This window comes from Oncorhynchus gorbuscha, linkage group LG12 (genome assembly GCF_021184085.1).
Source record: "Oncorhynchus gorbuscha isolate QuinsamMale2020 ecotype Even-year linkage group LG12, OgorEven_v1.0, whole genome shotgun sequence".
In the NCBI taxonomy this organism is placed as follows: Eukaryota; Metazoa; Chordata; class Actinopteri; order Salmoniformes; family Salmonidae; genus Oncorhynchus; species Oncorhynchus gorbuscha.
In genome coordinates this window covers 44,156,180-44,175,849 of record NC_060184.1, presented here as the reverse complement: position 1 = coordinate 44,175,849, position 19,670 = coordinate 44,156,180, and the positions used below count along the sequence as shown (strand labels likewise).

At 43.1% G+C, this 19,670-nt stretch overlaps 2 protein-coding genes across 7 annotated transcripts in view; one reads left to right on the top strand and one right to left on the bottom strand.

Moving 5' to 3' along the window:
* Positions 1-2,881, top strand: part of armc2 (armadillo repeat containing 2) — a 29,443-nt gene extending 26,562 nt beyond the window's left edge. For all 5 annotated transcript variants that reach the window (XM_046292172.1, XM_046292170.1, XM_046292171.1 and 2 more), the window contains 2 exons: positions 1,446-1,603; positions 1,741-2,881. In XM_046292172.1, coding sequence (XP_046148128.1) covers positions 1,446-1,603; positions 1,741-1,868 — 286 coding nt within the window. In that variant the 3' untranslated portion in view covers positions 1,869-2,881. The remainder of the gene's footprint in view (positions 1-1,445; positions 1,604-1,740) is intronic.
* LOC123991039 (sestrin-1-like) lies at positions 2,875-8,865 on the bottom strand. Of its 2 annotated transcripts, none has more exons than XM_046292173.1 (9): positions 8,638-8,865; positions 7,882-7,947; positions 7,531-7,731; positions 7,243-7,425; positions 6,707-6,946; positions 6,294-6,545; positions 5,926-6,116; positions 5,535-5,679; positions 2,875-5,420 (listed from the first exon to the last, which is right to left on the bottom strand). In XM_046292173.1, the coding sequence occupies exons 1-9, from the start codon at positions 8,737-8,739 to the stop codon at positions 5,334-5,336; spliced, it is 1,467 nt and encodes a 488-aa protein (XP_046148129.1). In that variant the 5' UTR covers positions 8,740-8,865; the 3' UTR covers positions 2,875-5,333. The 2 variants fall into 2 exon arrangements, with proteins under 2 accessions (XP_046148129.1, XP_046148130.1); XM_046292174.1 differs by having other exon boundaries at positions 7,531-7,620.
* Between the last annotated feature and the right edge of the window lie 10,805 nt (positions 8,866-19,670).

Sequence of the window (19,670 nt, the reverse complement as noted above, 5' to 3'; positions counted from 1 at the left end):
TCACCTGGAATGTTTTTCCAACAGTCTTGAAGGAGTTCCCACATATGCTGAGAACTCGTTGGCTGCTTTTCCTTCACTATGTGGTCCAACTCATCCCAAATCATCTCAATTGGGTTGAGGTCAGGTGATTGTGGAGGCCAGGTCATCTGATGCAGCACTCAATCACTCCCCTATGTCAAATAGCCCTTATACAGCCTGGAGGTATGTTTTGGGTCCTGTTGAAAAACAAATGATAGTCCCACTGAACGCAAACCAGATGGAATGGCTGCAGATTGCTGTGGTAGCCATGCTGGTTAAGTGTGCATTGAATTCTAAATAAATGACAAGACTGTGTCACCAGCAAAGCATCCCCACACCATTACAGCACCTGCTTCACGGTGGGAACCACACATGGGGAGATCATCCGTTCACCTATTCTGCATTTCACAAAGACTCGGTTGGAACCAAACATCTCAAATTTGGACTCAGACCAAAGGACAGATTTCCACTGATCTAAAGTCCACTGCTTGTGTTTCTTGGCCCAAGCAAGACTCTCTATCTTATTGGTGTCCTTTAGTAGTGGTTTCTTTGCAGCAATTCGACCATGAAGGCCTGATTCACGCAGTCTCCTCTGAACAGTTGATGTTGAGATGTGTCTGTTACTTCAACTCTGAAGCATTTATTTGGACTGCAATCTGAGATGTAGTTAATTGACTTTCTGAGGATGGTAACTCTAATGAACTTATCCTCTGCAGTAGAGGTAACTTTGGGTTTTCCTTTCCCGTGGCGGTCCTCATGAGAGTCAGTTTCATCATAGCGCTTGATGGTTTTTGTGACTGCGCTTGAGGAAACTTTAGTTCTTGAAATGTTCCTGATTGACTGACCTTCATGTCTTAAAGTAATGGACTGTCAATTCTTTTTGCTTATTTGAGCTGTTCTTGCCATAATATGGACTTGGTATTTTACCAAATATGGCTATCTTCTGTATACTACCTTGTCACAACACAACTGATTCGCTCAAATACATCAAGAAGGAAAGAAATTCTACAAATTAACTTTTAAGACACACCTGTTAATTGAAATACATTCTAGGTGACTACCTCATGAAGCTGGTTGAGAATGCCAAGAGTGTGCAAAGCTGTCAAGGCAAAGGGTGTCTACTTTGAAGAATCTCATATAAAATATTTTGATTTGTTTAACACTTTTTTTTGGTTACCGCATGATTTCATAGTTTTGATGTCTTCACTATTATTCTACAATGAAGAGAATAGTCAAAATAAAGAAACTAGTGGGTGTGTCCAAACTTTTGACTGGTACTGTATATCAGTTGTAGAGTGCTAAGCTCAAGACTCAGTCATCTTTAGCCAAAGAGCCTTACTACAGTAGCAGGGGCCAAACTTTAGGACCAGCTAGCTGCACTTAAGGATCATGTGACTTAAGTCTCACCCAGTGACGTATATGTGCAGGCTGGCAGACTGTCTGAGGGACTTTGGGCCAGTGGACTGGCAGCTGGCTGGCCTGGTGTGTCAGACCCTGTGGAACCTCACTGAGGAGGGGGGGACTGAGACAGTGATGAACAACCAGGAAAGAGAGGCACTGCTAGAGGTCCTAACACTATACCTAAGTAAGGATACCACACTACTACTGTAATGATTTACCGAAAGTGTATTTAATAACCATCTTTAGTGTTTCTATGCTTCTGTAAACAGATACTATTTTTTTATGTTGAAGCATTTTGATTAAGCTCTTTCTATCTCTCAGACGAGGAGGACGCGCTGCAGTGGACCTCTGGTGATGACATGAGGGACTTCCACCGATTATGCTGGGAGTTGGAGTTCCTGCCTGTGGCTAAGCGGCTGAGGGACAGGATCCAGACTCAGACTGACTAACATGACTATCTTCTTACTCTGATTGTCACAAATGGCGCCCTGTTACCTGTATAGTTCACTGACTTTGACCAGGGTCCATAGACTCTGGTCTAAAGTAGTGCACTATATAGCGAATAAGGTGCCATTTGAGATGCACAATGTCTCACTCCCTAGTGTGACCTCTTTGCAATGTCCTCTCCTTTCTCCTTGTTGTGCCTTGCTATACTGACACCTCTCTAAAGTCACTCTATGCTACTACCACTCTTCAGCTACTACCCCTCTCACTAATTATATGCATAAGTATTTAGTTATAGGCTATAGGTCTAATTTTTTTCCTGGTTAAGTCACATGATCATGAAAAACTCCAGGCCCATACCCAAGACCTACTGAATGTCTACCTGACATGTATGACAAACTGTTTACACTTTAAATAACAGAAATTATCATTTTTAGGTTGTATCTTATGTATACTGTAAATGGTTGTGATTTTGTCATAAGCTACTCTTGTTAACATACGAGTAGAATTGTAATTTGTCTCTGTGGTGATAAAGTAAATGTTTCTCCTTATGGCTGGTTAAGACATTGTTAGGCCTAGATTTAATCAGATCAAGCGTTAACCGGCGATATCGACACCCACGTAGCTGATGTTTTTGCGGTGTCGGAGGTGCAACTGCGTTGAAGTTGTCTAAGCAGCTGCTCCTGATCAATGTTGCGAAGCCACACCCATTAGAAGTTCAGAACAAGAAAGTATAGGCTATATGGAACTAATGACGCATAAATTGATTCGATTAAATGAGGATTTATATCTCACATTCCGGTTTTTGAACTTTATATTTACAAGGCTGCATGAGATTTCTCTTAATTCGACTCCGTGTAGCTCTCGTGTCTCCCATTTTTTATGTTGCGTTACCGCGCTTTGAAATGAACAGCTCTAAGTTGAATAAAATAATATTATGTCGGCTAAAGTGGATCTGGTCGAATAGAGCCCTAAATCTGTGAACCGCTGTACACAAACAAAACAGAAAAGTATTGTAAACATGCTCCTCAAAGTTTATTGTTACACAAATATGGACCAGGCAGTGCTGCTGCAAAGTGACAGCGTTTTCAAATCACATTAAAGAAAAAAAAGGCACTTCTGTAAAAACAAACCTCAGTTCCCCACTTCCTTGTCCTACTATACAAAATTAAAGCGTTCAGTGACATCACACAAGACAACCCAATAGCGTTTCATCAGGCATATTCAATGACAAACATTGTTCTCCACATGATAGATGTTTGTCTGGGTTGATATGAAACAGCTAGCTAATCATGGTGTTAAGAGCATAATTTGTTTAGTCTCATCCTTTTTCAGATTGTCATAGGGAAATGAGTCAGTCAAAAATAGAGGCAGTTCAGTAGAGACATACTGCTGGTGATTGAATGGACCAAGTCACCCGCTGTCCTTAATGGAAAAAAATCCCAAAGAGTTCAGTCTATAGCCAGTCATGCCAGGGAGTTTTTCCAGTGAGGACAGAAATTAGCAGAACAAAGCTCAAAAGGTGATCCTAGAGGGAATGTCCCCTCATCTCATTGCACATTACAGACAAGTTAAAATGTTTTAGCACAACAGTTGTGGGAGTAACGTCCAACTCTGACTCGACCACATATGGACAAGGAAGGACCATTTGTGGTTCTGTTTGGGTCGTAACATTAACACAAGCAAACCACAGTTCAGTGTAGTGTGAATGGGAGGACTGACTCAACACAGGAAACTGAAACACTGCATGGATTTGGACTCATATACACCTAAGTCTTACGCAGTTGTGCGAAACAGTTCATTGTGTGGGAGCCACTATTGCATTAAAGTGTGCAAAATGTATCTAATAGCCAAATGTTTTCCTATATCATTGGAAACTAATTGATGGGAGAGCAGATGCATTATCTGCAAGCTGAACAATGGACATGTGCTGTGACTACAATTTGGTGGGTTTGTTGCATGAATGAGTTACGTAATGAGTGAACATTTTGATGCAGCAAAAACAGTTTTAGGGAGAAAACTAGAAAATAAGTTTATATTTAATTTCTTTAATAAAAAGTGTCTGACAGTCAAGTATGAAACCTCAACTTCCTACCACAACCACCTCCAAATAATGTACCATAATCATCATCTTATCAAACAATCAACTGTCTCAACCCACCCTCAGAAGAATGCAGTACTTTACTTGTTTTCAGTCAACAGAAATAAAAACAGTGGATGGGTCTGCCATAGTCTTTAAAAATAAGAGCTAATTTTGCACTGGTTAGGCTTCCACAGAGGAAACAAGCTCAAATATGACCGACTGCATCGACCACAGTCAGTCCAGTTAGGACCAACCGGGCTCCCTACGAATGGAAGCCAAGTGACCCAGAGAAATAAAGAGTCATTCTGCTTGCCAAAGAGCACTTCTTAATGTGATATAGGAAACAGAAGAGGTATGTACTGGTAAAACTCACAGTCCAAAGCTTTGAAGGTGTTAGGATGACCAGGCCAGGGTCAAAGGGTGAATGTGGAAGACAGACAGGTGACAATCTTTATGACAACCGGAAGTCAATCCCCTAGAAGACCTGGTTTAAAAAATATATATTTTAGCTTGTCTTTTTTCCTTACAGGACAAAGCTTCTACCAGAAACAAAACAGATCGATTTAACAGTCACCACACAGAGTGCCTTGCCCCTTTTCTTAACGCTTGAAATCCCACCATTTTTTTTATAAAACACACAAACGCAATACTTGTCACAGAGAGCCTCTCATACTTTCAGTCAAACTGAATAGGTCTGTTTTTTTATTTTTAGCTTTTCCAACACCTTTCTGTTCTCACACACTCCTTGGGTTGGCTTACACAAACAGTTTAGGATGGTTAGGGTGTGGGGGTCAATATGACCCCATGCTTACATGAGCAGCAGTATCAGGCAGCACCTCACTGATATTACAAATCAGGCACACTACCACCCAGCCCAAATTATGATTTCATAACCTCCAGTTACAGAAATAACATCAACCCATGATAACTTCTCTTAATACAACCCCCCACAAAAAAAGACCTATGATTACATTGAGTGTAGACTGGTGTACTACTCTTCTTTCTGGAGATTTGCTGTGGGTTTTTCACACTAAGGAGATATCAGTGTCATCATCCACTGATATGTATTGGAATACTGGAAGGTTGGCCACACACTCCTGCCAGAGGGAGTCTGCTCTAGGCTGCCCCCTCATGGCGAGTTTTGGCAATGCAGGCAAAGAGGACTAACAAAGCTCATCTTTCCACAAATGGGTTCAGATTATTATTTTTTTGCAGTTATTTCTTTTGCTCTCCCCCACCATTCTCTCTTTTGTTCCATCCATCACAAGGACGAGCAGAGCTCCTTTCTGTGTCCCCCCCCCCCCCATTGGTTTTTTAATTTATTTTAAAAGGTGTCCAACGAGAGCAACAACGACAGTAAAATACAACGATAAACACCAAAAGCACTTCATGTCATGTAGCAGGTGATCGCTCTCAGAGCGTAGAGCAGTTCTGCCTGCATGCGCGCTTCCATAAGAAGCAGATTTACGTGGACCTGGGAAAGGGAAAGGAAGCATTACAACACTGCTCCAGTCACTCAGATCAAGCACTATGTGAAACCTATAAACTTTAAATGCTACCAATAGAAACAAACAAGTTATTCCTTCACCTTCTCGGAGTGCTGGAACTGCCTCCAGAAACTCTCATACATTCGTTTGGTGGTTTTCTCCGGGCTGCACACCATGGTCTTAATGTAGACCTTAAAGCTGCGGTCCAACAGCTGGTTAATCTCCCCGTAGTCATAGTCATCATACCTGAGACACACAGAGGGAGATCTGTTACAGCTACTGATGAACAGTTATTTCTTTACTAAAGTATATTACTGTCCAAAATGAATGCACTTTGTCAATGTATTAAAAACATGCTAATATTAATGTTTTACATTTAACATTTAAGTCATTTAGCAGACGCTCTTATCCAGAGTGACTTATATTGAATCTAGCATATGTCCTCTTGGAATAAACTAATTTGTATTCGTATTGTGCCAGTGAGTGGCGTACCTGATGCCAAACATGCAATGGATGTAGTTCCAGATAGCCCTGCGCAGCATGGTGGTGTCCACGTCTTTGTGCATGGCCATGGTGTTATAGGTCAGGTTGTAGGCCATCTGGAACTTCTCATCCAGCAGCTGACCAACATCAGGGTACAGACGGTTCACCAGGGAGTAGCCGTGGTCCTCCCAACTGTAGTCCTGCAGAAGAGAGGAGAAAAGAGGAAGGCAAGGTGCTAATCACAATGTCTGGATATCAATTAGATAGATTACATTTAGAAAATGTTGCACTTGAAGCTATTGAAAAAAACACTTCACTTTCTCTCCATCCCTCCTTGTTTCTCCGTAAGTGAAGTTGTATGTGTGAGCATTATATACCTGCACTCTGAAGGTGGGTACATGTTCTCCTCTCCTGGAAAAGTCCTTGTAGCCGTAACTGGGGTCTTCAAATAGCCTGGATACGTCTCTTGACTGCACACACTCCTCGTCCTCTGCAGTGGCCACCAGCATGCTCTCAGTCTTCTCCCTCTCGAAGCGGGTGGCCATCTCCTCCTGACTGGCTTCCTCTTCATCACGACACTCCTGCAGCTGCTTCATTCTCGCCATCAGCACCTCCACCTCACCAGACACCTAGACAGGCACACAAACACGTTCTGGTCAAGGGCATGGGTCATACATAGTGTGACCACAACCACAAGAGCCACTCAACTCACAACCACATCTTTGTCAAAGCCAGTAACTAACAAACCCTCAGCTTCACTTTCTCATATACAAATACACCATCCTCACACCTGATGGCTGCTTCTCCTTTCCTCCAGGTCGTTGCCGTGCCCATTGCCATTGGCGATGTCGCAGACACAGTACTGGCTGAGGGAGAGAGGTCTCGAGGTGTGCCCACCATCACTGTGGATCTCAGGGGTGATGCCACAGCCAAAGGTAAAGGATGCCAGGGAGTGGTAGTGTGTGAGGAGCACCACAGCATGGATCAGCTCAGCCAGGGACCAGCTGTGTTCTTCAGCCTTCAGCAGGTGCTGGGGAGAATAGAGAGTTGAAGTGTCAGTCAATCAGTGGTTTCCTTTGAATGGAATCTTATTTTCCAGTCTCAATTTCTACCCTTCCATTTGTTCTCTTCTCTCTACCCATACCTTCCATTTCATCTCTGCCCATTCCCCCCGCTTTCATAAAACTAACCCTGCCAAGTAACGGCCGCATAGCTCTGGTGTGCCGCCACCCATGATCTCAGACTGTTACATAACCCTAACCTGTCCCTTTGTCCAGTCCTGCGTGTGTGTGTGTGTTTGTCACAGGTCCAGCCCCAGCTGCCTACCTCAATGTGTGCCTTGGTAAGAAGCCAGGGCCGGTGGGCCAGGAGCTTGTTGAGCTCCCCAAGGGCCTGCAGCTTCTGTGGCGCTCCATCCAGGCCATTCAGCCACTTGGGGTCCCCTCCCACCTGGAGGAAGTCGTTGACGTGGAGGTTGACCAGGTAGGAGCACTGGTGTCTGGCCGCAGCCTGGGAGGGAAGCGGGGGAAGGAGAGTTACGAGACTGTCCAAGTGTCTCTACACTACCATGGTAAAGCCACTGCAGAGTTTAGAGTAGGGCTTAAGGGGCCTCACCATGATGCCTATGTAGTGGCGGTAGTGCAGGGATAAGGGCCCATCCATCTGCAGCACGTAGTGCTGTGTTCTCAGGAAACTCTCCAGGTACTGTGGGTGGAAGCCCATCACCAAGGAGATGTTGTCAAGACGACCCAGTGCAGCAAATACGTCCTCAAATATCGATTGCGCCCTCGGATCTACTTTACTGACTTGAAGTATCTGGAGCCACAGAGCCAGTGAATACATTTCTACTCTCAATCACATATTGATATAATATGGCACTGCCATATTGTATTGGTAAGTTAAAAGGTGTAATCATTTTCACAAGTATAGAAAATCCTGTGGTGTAAATTAAGTTGTTCTCCTTACCTCTTTTTCAGGGATAAATCTACTTGGTCCATTTCCCAGTGGTCTTGGGATCCGAACTCCTAAGTCCTGCAAGTTAAGAGTACAGAAACACATTGTTCTGCAAGAACCAAATGCAAGAACGAAAACTCTAAATGCTGTTTTTTTGGGGGGGGGGGGGGGGCTGTGAGCCCTGACTGTAATATTGTCGGTCCCTCTGCAAGACATCTCTCGCTCTCTCCACTAGATCACATATTCGCTCTACAGTCAGGTTGGAGAATTGCATGCACAGTCTGTGCAAAAGAGAATCAAACTCATTTTGTTCACAATTTCGCTGTAGCAAGCTGCCATAACTCCATAGATATCTCATGTCCCTCTGCACAGAGCAATGAAGTGGTAGAATGAATGACCTAGTCTTAGAAGAACTCGGGACCAAAGATTGCTCGATAGCGACAACACGGTCTTGCATTCAAAGACACCAAGCGAAACATTTTGCTAAGAGCATATACGAAATAGAAGAGTTGACAATATGATGACAAAGCAAGAGAATAAATGTAAAGCATTGACAAGCAACGCTAACTCTTCAAACGCGTAAACAAGGTCGGACACAAAAAAAAGACTGCACTGCAGTTCCTTCGCTCGCAGCCACAAAACAAAGTGTCCAAAGGGACATGAACTTGTCACAAATGAACACTCTAAAATTCCACAACGACGGTGCACAGAGTTAAAACATGCATTCACTGTCAAAAACATTTGACATTTATTTTCCTTTTCTTTTACCTTTTTGCTTAGCCGTTCACAATGAGCGCATATTTTATATAAGTCTGTTACTGTAAATGAATTATTTTCCATGGTTTCTGTTGCTGCAGTTGCGTGCCTCATAATGTGTCTTCCTGCGATCCTGTGTTTCAGGAATATTTAAATTGAGGTTTCGGTTCTCGCTTTGTTTCATGAGGGCAAAGTGCTCAATTGTCAGTTGTTGCAGCCCTACAGCAGAATACCGTTCAACCTCAGCACACACTCTGTAAATAAACTGAGCCCTAGTTGAGTGAAGTGCGCCTCAGCCAATCGAAAGGGGAAAACAACCTCGATTCATCCAATGAGGTATAAGAGGACGGAGAAATATGAGATCAAAGCGAGCCAGCCCCCCAGGAAAACATAATCAATCAAGTATCTCATTTTGTTCCTTGCTTCTGCCATTGATCATGACAATGGATATCGAATGACACCATCACTCTGCAGCGCACAATGTGTGCATTAATCTTAAGAGTCTATCTAAGTAACATAATAAACAAATGACTTTCATAGTTTTTAAGAGGACCAGCTGCCTTAATGTCTTTATTACATGATCCATAGGCGAATTATCTAAATCAATTTTTTTATTTTTTATTTTACCTTTATTTTACTAGGCAAGTCAGTTAAGAACAAATTCTTATTTTCAATGACGGCCTAGGAACAGTGGGTTAACTGCCTGTTCAGGGGCAGAACGACAGATTTGTACCTTGTCAGCTCAGGGATTCAAACTTGCAACCTTTCGGTTGCTAGTCCAACGCTCTAACCACTAGGCTACCCTGCCGCCCCGGGGGGCATTCACTTATGTCATTCACTTTGCAATTTTTTTTGCACGTTTTTATTTTTCACTCTTTCCCACCACAATGACCCACTACCGGTGCCTCTGTCTCACTGGGCCATGGCTCCAGCGGACCTGCTCTAATACTTGGTGTCCACCAGATGCATATGCGTTTTGTTTTGCTGGATGTCTAGCCCACATGTTCCGTACTTAACGCAAATGTACTTTGCTTTTCAACTAGCTAAAAGCTAGCTAGTTGGAGTCTGTGTGTGTGTAACTCCATTTGTACCGACACATGGTAAGTAATGCATACAGCACACAGAATGCACCGCAGCTTAGTGAGGCACCCCCCAACGTAGCGTTGAGGACTGCTCCATTGGCAATGAATGACTTCAGCTGGAACACAAAGAGTTTTATGCATCAGGCTATTGTGAGGAAGTGTAGTCTAAGATAACGAGATATTAGTCGCGTAATTTTACATCTAACTAAGATGTTTGGTGTAGTCTGGCCCAGGAGTGGGAAGGTGAACGGAAAGGCTCTGGAGCAACGAACCGCCCTTGCTGTCTCTGCCTGGCCGGTTCCCCTCTTTCCACTGGGATTCTCTGCCTCTAACCCTATTACAGGGGCTGAGTCACTGGCTTACTGGGGCTCTCTCATGCCGTCCCTGCAGGGGGTGCGTCACCTGAGTGGGTTGATTCACTGTTGTGGTCATCCTGTCGCCCCCCCCCCCCCTTGGGCTGTGCCATGGCTGAGATCTTTGTGGGCTATGCTCAGACTTGTCTCAGGATGGTAAGTTGGTGGTTGAAGATAACCCTCTAGTGGTGTGGGGGCTGTGCTTTGGCAAAGTGGGTGGGGTTATATCCTTCCTGTTTGGCCCTGTCCGGGGGTGTCCATCTATGGGGCCACAGTGTCTCCTGTCTCAGCCTCCAGTATTTATGCTGCAGTAGTTTGTATCGGGGGGCTAGGGTCAGATTGTTATATCTGGAGTACTTCTCCTGTCCTATTCGATGTCCTGTGTGAATCTAAGTGTGCGTTCTCTAATTCTCTCCTTCTTTCTTTCTCTCTCTCTGAGGACCTGAGCCCTAGGACCATGCCCCAGGACTACCTGACATGATGACTCCTTGCTGTCCCCAGTCCACCTGGCCATGCTGCTGCTCCAGTTTCAACTGACCTGAGCCCTAGGACCATGCCCCAGGACTACCTGACATGATGACTACTTGCTGTCCCCAGTCCACCTGGCCATGCTGCTGCTCCAGTTTCAACTGTTCTGCCTTACTATTATTCGACCATGCTGGTCATTTATGAACATTTGAACATCTTGGCCATGTTCTGTTATAATCTCCACCCGGCACAGCCAGAAGAGGACGGGCCACCCCACATATGCTCTCTCTAATTCTCTCTTTCTTTCTCTCTCTCAGAGGACCTGAGCCCTAGGACCGTGCCCCAGGACTACCTGACATGATGACTCCTTGCTGTCCCCGGTCCACCTGACTGTGCTGCTGCTCCAGTTTCAACTGTTCTGCCTTGTTATTATTCGACCATGCTGGTCATTTATGATCATTTAAACATCTTGGCCATGTTCTGTTATAATCTCCACCCGGCACAGCCAGAAGAGGACTGGCCACCCCACATAGCCTGGTTCCTCTCTAGGTTTCTTCCAAGGTTTTGGCCTTTCTAGGGAGTTTTTCCTAGCCACCGTGCTTCTACACCTGCATTGCTTGCTGTTTGGGGTTTTAGGCTGGGTTTCTGTACAGCACTTTGAGATATCAGCTGATGTACGAAGGGCTATATAAATAAATGTGATTTGATTTGATTTGTTTTTTTCTCAAGTGAAAAAATGTGCATGAAAACGAGTTCACTACTGTTGACCAATGACCGATGAAGGTGCATAGACTTCGGCTACCAAAATTGAGCTTGCAAAAAGAAAAACATTTGTGTGCATGAACAGTTGAAAAATACCTTGCCGAAGCCCAAAACAAATAAAAACGTCAAAAAACATAGACATAATATATGCACAAACTTTTCTGAACTGTTTTGGATGGGAAACATGCGGAGGCCTTTAGACTATCAGTGCTCAGATAAAGTAGCCCAGGCCTAAACCAATCAGACTTCGGTATAGCACCTCAAACAAACCTAACAGGAAGTCTAGATACGACAGGCATCTATCATAGAGCCTGTCAATATAGATACAGCCTGGATGATGTAACCAGCCACCTGTGTTGCTGGAAGAACCAAATAAAACCTGACAAACAAGTTGTATTAGGTAACAAGGAGGTGGTGGTGTAAGGGAGCCCAGATTGTTATCGGTTATCACTAGACCGAGCTGATCCAAGCTCCAATTCAATACTCTGTTTAAGGGCCTGGCTTCCTGGTTGATTTGGCATTGGCTGGCTGCAAGTCAGTCCCCTGGCTGATAGATAGCACACCATTCAGCAGGTTCATTGTGTGATAGTGCCCCCCTCCCTCTCTCCCCCTCCCTGTTATCCCCAAAGAGGGGTGGGAGTCATGGTAAACATGCCCTGGGTCTGGAGTCAGCACTCTGCCATTTCCCAGCCGCAATAGCCAGAGCAGCACAGTGAGCACTGTGTGTATGTGAGCCCCATGGCTCAGCAAAGTTGCAGAGCAGAAGAGGCCTGGTCAGCTTTCGGTTTCCGACACCATCTTTTCACATAAAAGCGCTAGGCTAGGTCAGGAACCCGACTGGCCCTCAGCACCCCGGACAGAGGACAGGGCCAAACACTATTGTCACAGGCATACACATCACCACCACCCAGCAGACACTCTTGGGGCTTTGCTGTACACATGCCAGCCAAGCCCAGTGTGGGTGGGGCAGGGGTAAGAGTGGGTTATGATAACATCATGATGATTAATTACACTGCAGTGGGAGGCTAGTGGAGATCCTACAGGGATCCTTCTCAAGACAGTTCTCACAGTGCAGATGGTGAGCATCAGAGGAAGGGATAGAGGGATTGGACAGTAGAGTTGGAGTTAACTCTTCTTTAATTTCGTCAGATCAGACTCAGTTTGGAACTGACCACGTTCATTGAGCCATTATTTTCGAAGGACTTTTGGACTTCTGAACTAACCGGATTGACATGGTATATGAGCCATGCCATTAGTCCTGCGGTATTAGGAATATAGGCCTTGTTAAATTACTTGGGTCTCCAGAGAACCCTGGTTCTCAGTGGTCCTCTCTTTATTGAGTCTGAATGACCAGTCTAACTAAAGATGAACCACCCACACGCAATGATATCCTATTGTTACAACTGACTGGGAATACATTCTACAGACAATACTGAAACAATGGTAGGTATGGACCGGATATCAACAGACTATTTATACTAATGAGATATCTATTTTTGAGAGGAGTATGTTAGTAAATAGTTTACTAACAGATCTCTATCACATCAATGCAACTGGTTTGTGATTAGTATTTTTATGGACAGGATAAAAGTAATGGTTTTTGAGTGGGCCAGATTTTATTTTTATTTTTTTAAAGATAAGGAAATGTACTTATTGTTTTACTGCACAATCATTTCAGCTGCTGTTACTAGTAAAAAGGAGGATAAAAGTCAAAGAGAGAGGAAGCCAAAGTTAATGCTGTGCACATAAAGTATGTGCCCCAGAAGTGGCTGCAGTGTTTTCCACATGCAATTAGAAGAGAAGAGAACGGAGAGCCAAAGAAAACCACAAAACTTTGGGGATGTTCAACAAGCGGTAGAAGTCCTCCTAACCAGTTCAAACCTGACCTATCGCTTTGCAGAGAGAGGAAGCAAAAACCTCCCACCCTCACAATGACATAAGCCTAGCAACAGGCTACCACCAATCACAGGCTAGAACAACAGTTACAGCGTCCAATCTTTTTTTCTCCCTCTCCCTCTCTTGTTCGTCTGGGGGGGGGGGAGAGAATTAAAGGTTTTGCTCGAGCATGAAGTTGTGTGCACAAGCATATCTGGTCTATATAATAGAGTTTGACTAACTTTTCACTTTACAAACAAATTGTGTCATCAAGTTTTTAAGAGCTGTTTTGAGTGCAAGTGTGTATGTAAATTAATGTGTGTTGGTGTGTGTGCGTGGGTGAGTAACAAGTAGATTTCTATTCTCACTGTGAACACGAAACCATATGCCGCAGCTTGACCCAGAGCAGTTTCACAAAAACAACCTATATCTCTTCCCCTTACTGTATGCAGCATGCACATTCCTTATGTGATTTTGTTTCTCTCAGTCTTTGCATGTTGTTTAGAATTGAGGCTCTCTAGTAGTTGGTAACATCTGTTTAAACTGAATGGAAAGGAGATGAATGAACACAACGTCTAAGTAAAACTGAAATGAATATTTCTTATTTGCTTCAATCACCGAACACAACCGGCGCGTAGAGACAGGCTTCTATTTGAGCCAGGTGTCTATTTCTGTCATGCTGAGTACACAGCTTTAGCTCAAGCTCCTCGCTAACCTTTTTCCTCCCCAACCTTGCAGTGTTGCCATCTTCTGATCCAACTCAGACAAACGTTGAACTTTGACTGTTTTACTCTTGTTCATGTGCAAAGAGTGAAAACTGTAGACTAAGTATGTAGGTATTCTCCCCCTTTTCTTCTGACTCTCCCTCAATCTGTCGCTCTCCCATTCTTCAAACAAGGCTCATGGTTCAAGTCATTTGATCACAAAGCAGTTAACATAATGGCTATGACTTGGCATTACCCTTATGTCCCCATCCAGGTTCACTTTGAAGTGCAGGACAGTTGGACTTTATGCTTCATTAAAATGGCAAACTTTCACATTGTTCAAAATTGTAATTGCGTTTGTGCAGATGCTTAGCTATATTCTATACCTAAGGATGACGAGCCTTGAGTTATATGTTGCTGTGGATCAGTTGTCCTCTTTGTAGCCTAACAACAATCCTTACCAGTGAGAACTGAAATAACTATTACACAGAAGAGAAATACAGTTACAGTTCTTATAAGGAAATCAGTGAACTGAAATCAATTCATTAGGCCCTATTCAATGGATTTCACATGACTGGGAATACAGATATTCCTCTGTTGGTCAAAGATAACCTTAATAAAAAGGTAGGGGCGAGGATCAGAAAACCAGTCAGTATGTGGTGTGGCCACCATTTACCTCATGAAGCGCAACACATCTCCTTTGCATAGAGTTGATCAGGCTGTTGATTGTGGCCTGTGGAATGTTGTCAAACTCTTCTTCAATGGCTGTGCAAAGTTGTTGAATATTGGTAGGAACTGGAACACGCTGTCGTACACGTTGATCCAGAGCATCCCAAACATGTTTAATGGGTGACATGTCTGGTGAATATGCAGGTCATGGAAGAACTGGGACATTTTCAGCTTCCAGGAATTGTGTACAGATCCTTGCAATATGGGGCCGTGCATTATCATGCTGAAACATGAGGTGACGGCGGTGGATAAATGGCACGACAATGGGTCTCAGGATCCCGTCACAGTATCGCTTTGCATTCAAATTGCCATCGATAAAATGCAATTGTGTTCGTTGTCCGTAGCTTCTGCCTGTCAATACCATAACCCCACTGCCACCATGGGGCACTCTGTTCCCAACGTTGACATCAGCAAATCGCTAGCCCACACAACGCCATACACAGCGTTTGCCATCTGCTCGGTACAGTTGCAACTGGGATTAATCTGTGAAGAGCACATTTCTCCATCGAAGGTGAGCATTTGCCCACTAGAAGTCAGTTACAATGCTGAACTACAGTCAGGTCAAGATCCTGGTAAGAACGACGAGCACGCAGATGAGCTTCCCTGAGACGGTTTCTGACAGTTTGTGCAGAAATTCTTCAGTTGTGCAAACCCACAGTTTCATCAGCTGCCAGGGTGGCTGTTCTCAGACGATACCGCAGGTGAAGAAGCCGGATGTGGAGGTCCTGGGCTGGGGTTGTCTTTGTTTGCGAGGCCAATTGGACATAGCGCCAAATTATTTTTTTAAAGAAACATTTACATTAATAGATCTAGCAACAGCTTTGGTGGGCATTCCTGCAGTCAGCATGCCAATTGCACCCTCACTCAAACTGTGATACATCTGTAGCATTGTGTTGTGTGACAAAACTGCACATTTTAGTGTCCTTTTATTGTCCCCAGCACAAGGTACACATGTTTAATGATCATGCTGTTTAATCAGCTTCTTGATATGCCACACCTGTCAGGTGGATGGATTATCTTGTCAAAGGAGAAATGCTCACTAACATTTGGTCACCAAATTTTTGTGAGGAATAAGCTTTTTGTGCATATAGAACATTTCTGGGAGAGTTTATTTTAGCTCATGAAACATGGGACCAACACTTTACATGTTGCGTTTACATTTTTGATCAGTGTAAATAATGAATGCATTTTTCCAAAAGTCATAAAATCAATAAGCAACAGCTGAGTTAAGCTGGGAACCACTTACATTGTATAGGTCAGAATTTAAATCCCAGTGTTCCCCTATATTAAATTAGCAGCAGTGGCTAGGGCTGTAGCGGTCATGACACATTTCAGCGGAAGGCATTCAGTTGTACAACTGACTAGGTATCCATGTTTCCCCTTTCATGAAATGTTGTCAAGCAAATAACTGCCGTTCTCACAGTAATTGACCATGAATTAACATAAACACAATTAGTATCTCCTGGCTTCCACACATAGCCTACAAGCCACTGATGCAGACCTTTGGAACATCTACATTTTAAAAAGTCTATTACATCCATTTAATATAACCTACACCATCACAATAAGTCCATCATTTATTTTAGACAGGTAAAAACAAATAAATGATATGTAGAAAATATAGTCTATTTCAGAAGAACAGAATGGCATACTCTGAGTTGTTAGGCCCTGACATGGCTGGCATTTGGTTGTGGTTTCCACTAGCTCATTTAACAGACAAGATTTGCTTAGGATTCCATGGACTTATTTAAAAAAAATAGTATAGTAGGAAGAACACAACTGAACAAAGCTGAATAAAATAGAAAGGATATTTTCTCCAAATGATTTCTAAGGAAGTGCGCACAAGTGGCTATTCTGTGTTGAGCTGTTAACAAAGAAACAGGTCCTCCTATATGCTTAATTTAAAGTTATTTATGCAACTTTAGTTGTGATACAAACGTTGGACTGTATGTTTTGATTTTTAATACATTCTAAGGCTGCATGATGCGACTCTAATGATGATTTGAAAAAAGTTGCTTGAAAGGCATGAGCTCTGATTTGTTTCTTGTGCAGGCTCCACACACTACATCAGTGACTCATTCACAATTTGATAAGCACTTGATATTCTCACCAGGCATAATATTCTCAGCGGCATACCCCCTTGTATGGCCGTAATCACAGTAGATTATGGTAATGCATCTTAACAGAACATGAAACTCATGTAATGAAGCAGCCAATTAAAGGTCATTTTCAAACATTTGCTATAAAGGCAATTTGCGGGAAAACACCATTCTAAATAGCACACCTGATAGCAGTTCCTGGGAAAGAGATGAACATGTTAGAAACGTAGAAGGAGGGGGAATCTAAAGATGCAACAACTAGGATGGGTTGCTAATATGACTAGCATTGTGCCTTTGGCTTCTGGACAAAGAAAGAAAGTTGATATGAAAACCAATAGAACAGGAGAGAAACGGCATAGTGGATCCAATTGCGAAGTAAATGGAAAGACATTTGCCAAAATTATATAATTACTCCTGTCTATACAGAAATAAATTAAATCATTCAAAATACTTCACCAGAAAGCATGACTTAGCCACAGAGGAATCAAGGATCATTAGATTCTTTAAAAAGTTAGCCATGGATTTTTACAAATCACAAGCTTGTAGGTCTATGCCTATTTGGGAAGCCCACAATTCGGGCAGGGTGCATGGAAATAAGCCTAGCTGGTTATTGAGTTGCGGCTGTCAGTAAAAAGCATCTAAAATATGTGTGAAGATAACGTGTCTTGAGCACAATTTAAAATATTGAGACAAGAAAATGAATCTCTCTCCAGAACGGCTCAGCTGTCTCCTAAAGCAACACTTGAGTGGTTTAAGGGGAAACATTTAAATGTCTTGGAATGGCCTAGTCAAAGCCCAGACCTCAATCCAATTGAGAATTTGTCGTATGACTTAAAGATTGCTGTACACCAGCGGAACCCATCCAACTTGAAGGAGCTGGAGTAGTTTTGCCTTGAAGAATGGGCAAATCCAGTGGCTAGATGTGCCAAGCTTATAGAGACATACCCTAAGGTGGCTCTACAAAGTATTGACTTTTTACCCACGCTCAAGGTTTGAGTTTTTTTGTCTTATTTCTTGTTTGTTTCACAATAAAAAGTATTTTCAAAGTGATAGGCATGTTGTGTAAATCAAATGATACAAACACCCCAAGAATCCATTTTAATTCCACGTTGTAAGGCAACAAAATAGGAAAAATGCCAAGGGGGGTGAATACTTTTGCAAGCCACTGCACAATTAAATTGTATTAATATTAATTTGCATATATTTCCATTAATACCCATATACTACCCTAATTCCCACGGAAAGTTTCCACCTTTGAATATTCCCCAAAATGTGCAATCCTCATGTGGGCACACCTACTCATTCAAGGATTTTTCTGTATTTTTGCCATTTTCTACATTGTATAATAATAGTGAAAAACCAAAACCATGACATAATCATGTAGTAACCAAAAAAAGTGTTAAAAAAATCCAAATATATATTCTATTTTAGATTCTTCAAAGTAGCCAACCTTTGCCTTGTGACAGCTTTTCACATTCTTGGCATTCTCTCAACCAGCTTCATGAGGTAGTCACCTGGAATGCTTTTCCAAAGGTCTTGAAGGAGTTCCCACATATGCTGAGAACTCATTGGCTGCTTTTCCTTCACTCAGGTTGTAAAGGCAATAAAATAGGAAATAGGAAAAATGCCAAGGGTGTGAATACTTTCGCAAGCCACTGTACACATACACAGTATAGAGTCCAGCAGTCAGCAGTATTCCACTGCCAACCCTATGTGCACGTTAGGAAGGCCGTGTTCCCAGGGATGTTATTTTAACAGTGAGGGATCGCAGCTGTTACAATACAGGCCCCAAACAAAAATATCACATTAGAATAACAGAAAATACAAACCCTGCTCAGGCCCAGCTATCTTTAGCATGATATATAACAGACTGGCAATTAATTAATGAATAGAGCCCCCCCCCCTTCCAACAATGTTACCCCTCCAAAACACTCCTGTGTGTGATTTATGCCAACATAACTCCAACCCCGCTCTAATTCCCCATAATCTCCTGGAGTTTGGTGTATCATAAGGTTCTGTGGAAGATACTGTTACTGATACTGTTTCGCTACAGAGGGGTGCAAGGAAGCGTTCAAAGGGCAAAGTTCAGGGAGTAAAAAGGTTTAAAAAAGGGAGAGTGTGCACATTGTAAAGAAAAATCATAAACAAAGATCTGGGATCAGTTAACATTCCCAAAACTATAACCTTGATGCAACATGCAGCTCCTAACTATCCAAACCCCTGCTCCCTTGGCAGAAAGTCCCAGCAGTTTTTTTTGGTGGGTGAGAACCAGACTTGATTGGGCACAAACGAGTCAGCTCACTCCCAGGACCCCGTCCAACACTTCCCTAATCAGTTTAAAATAACCCATAATAAACATTCCTAACAGATCCAACCGTTCACCTGAGACAATAATTCACTCCCCTAACCCTCTCCATCTCCACAAACAACAAGGAATGCCACACCACAAGTAAAAACAGCTCACCATCTTGCCACTAAATCATAGGTCATATAACCTCATAACTAATATAAAACTCCATAAACCTGAACCTCTGCTCAGCCAGCCGGTACATTACAAAGTTAGGGTGTTATCAGTTTCATCTGATTGCTCATACGGTTAAAGGCAAGAAAAACAACAACGTGTCAATGAACTCTGTATGAGAGACCAGGACTAGGAGAGTAGCAGACATGGGGTGATAAAACTCAAGGCTGGATTGTTGGACAGGTTTTATTGTAGCACGTTTTTGGAAGTGTAAAAGAGTGCAGGTATGAGAGGTACGTCCAGGTCAAATCCTGACCACTGATTCTGAATGACTGACATACTGGGCAGTGAACAAACAGACAGACAGAACCGAAGACAGTCTGATGCAACGTATTGCAGATAATGGCAAACGTCCGAGATATAACAAGGATAATACAGTGCCACCAACGTGGCCCGCTACCTAGGACTGTGGGCCCCCTTCTCCTTCTCCGTGGCCGACGTGAGTAAAACAT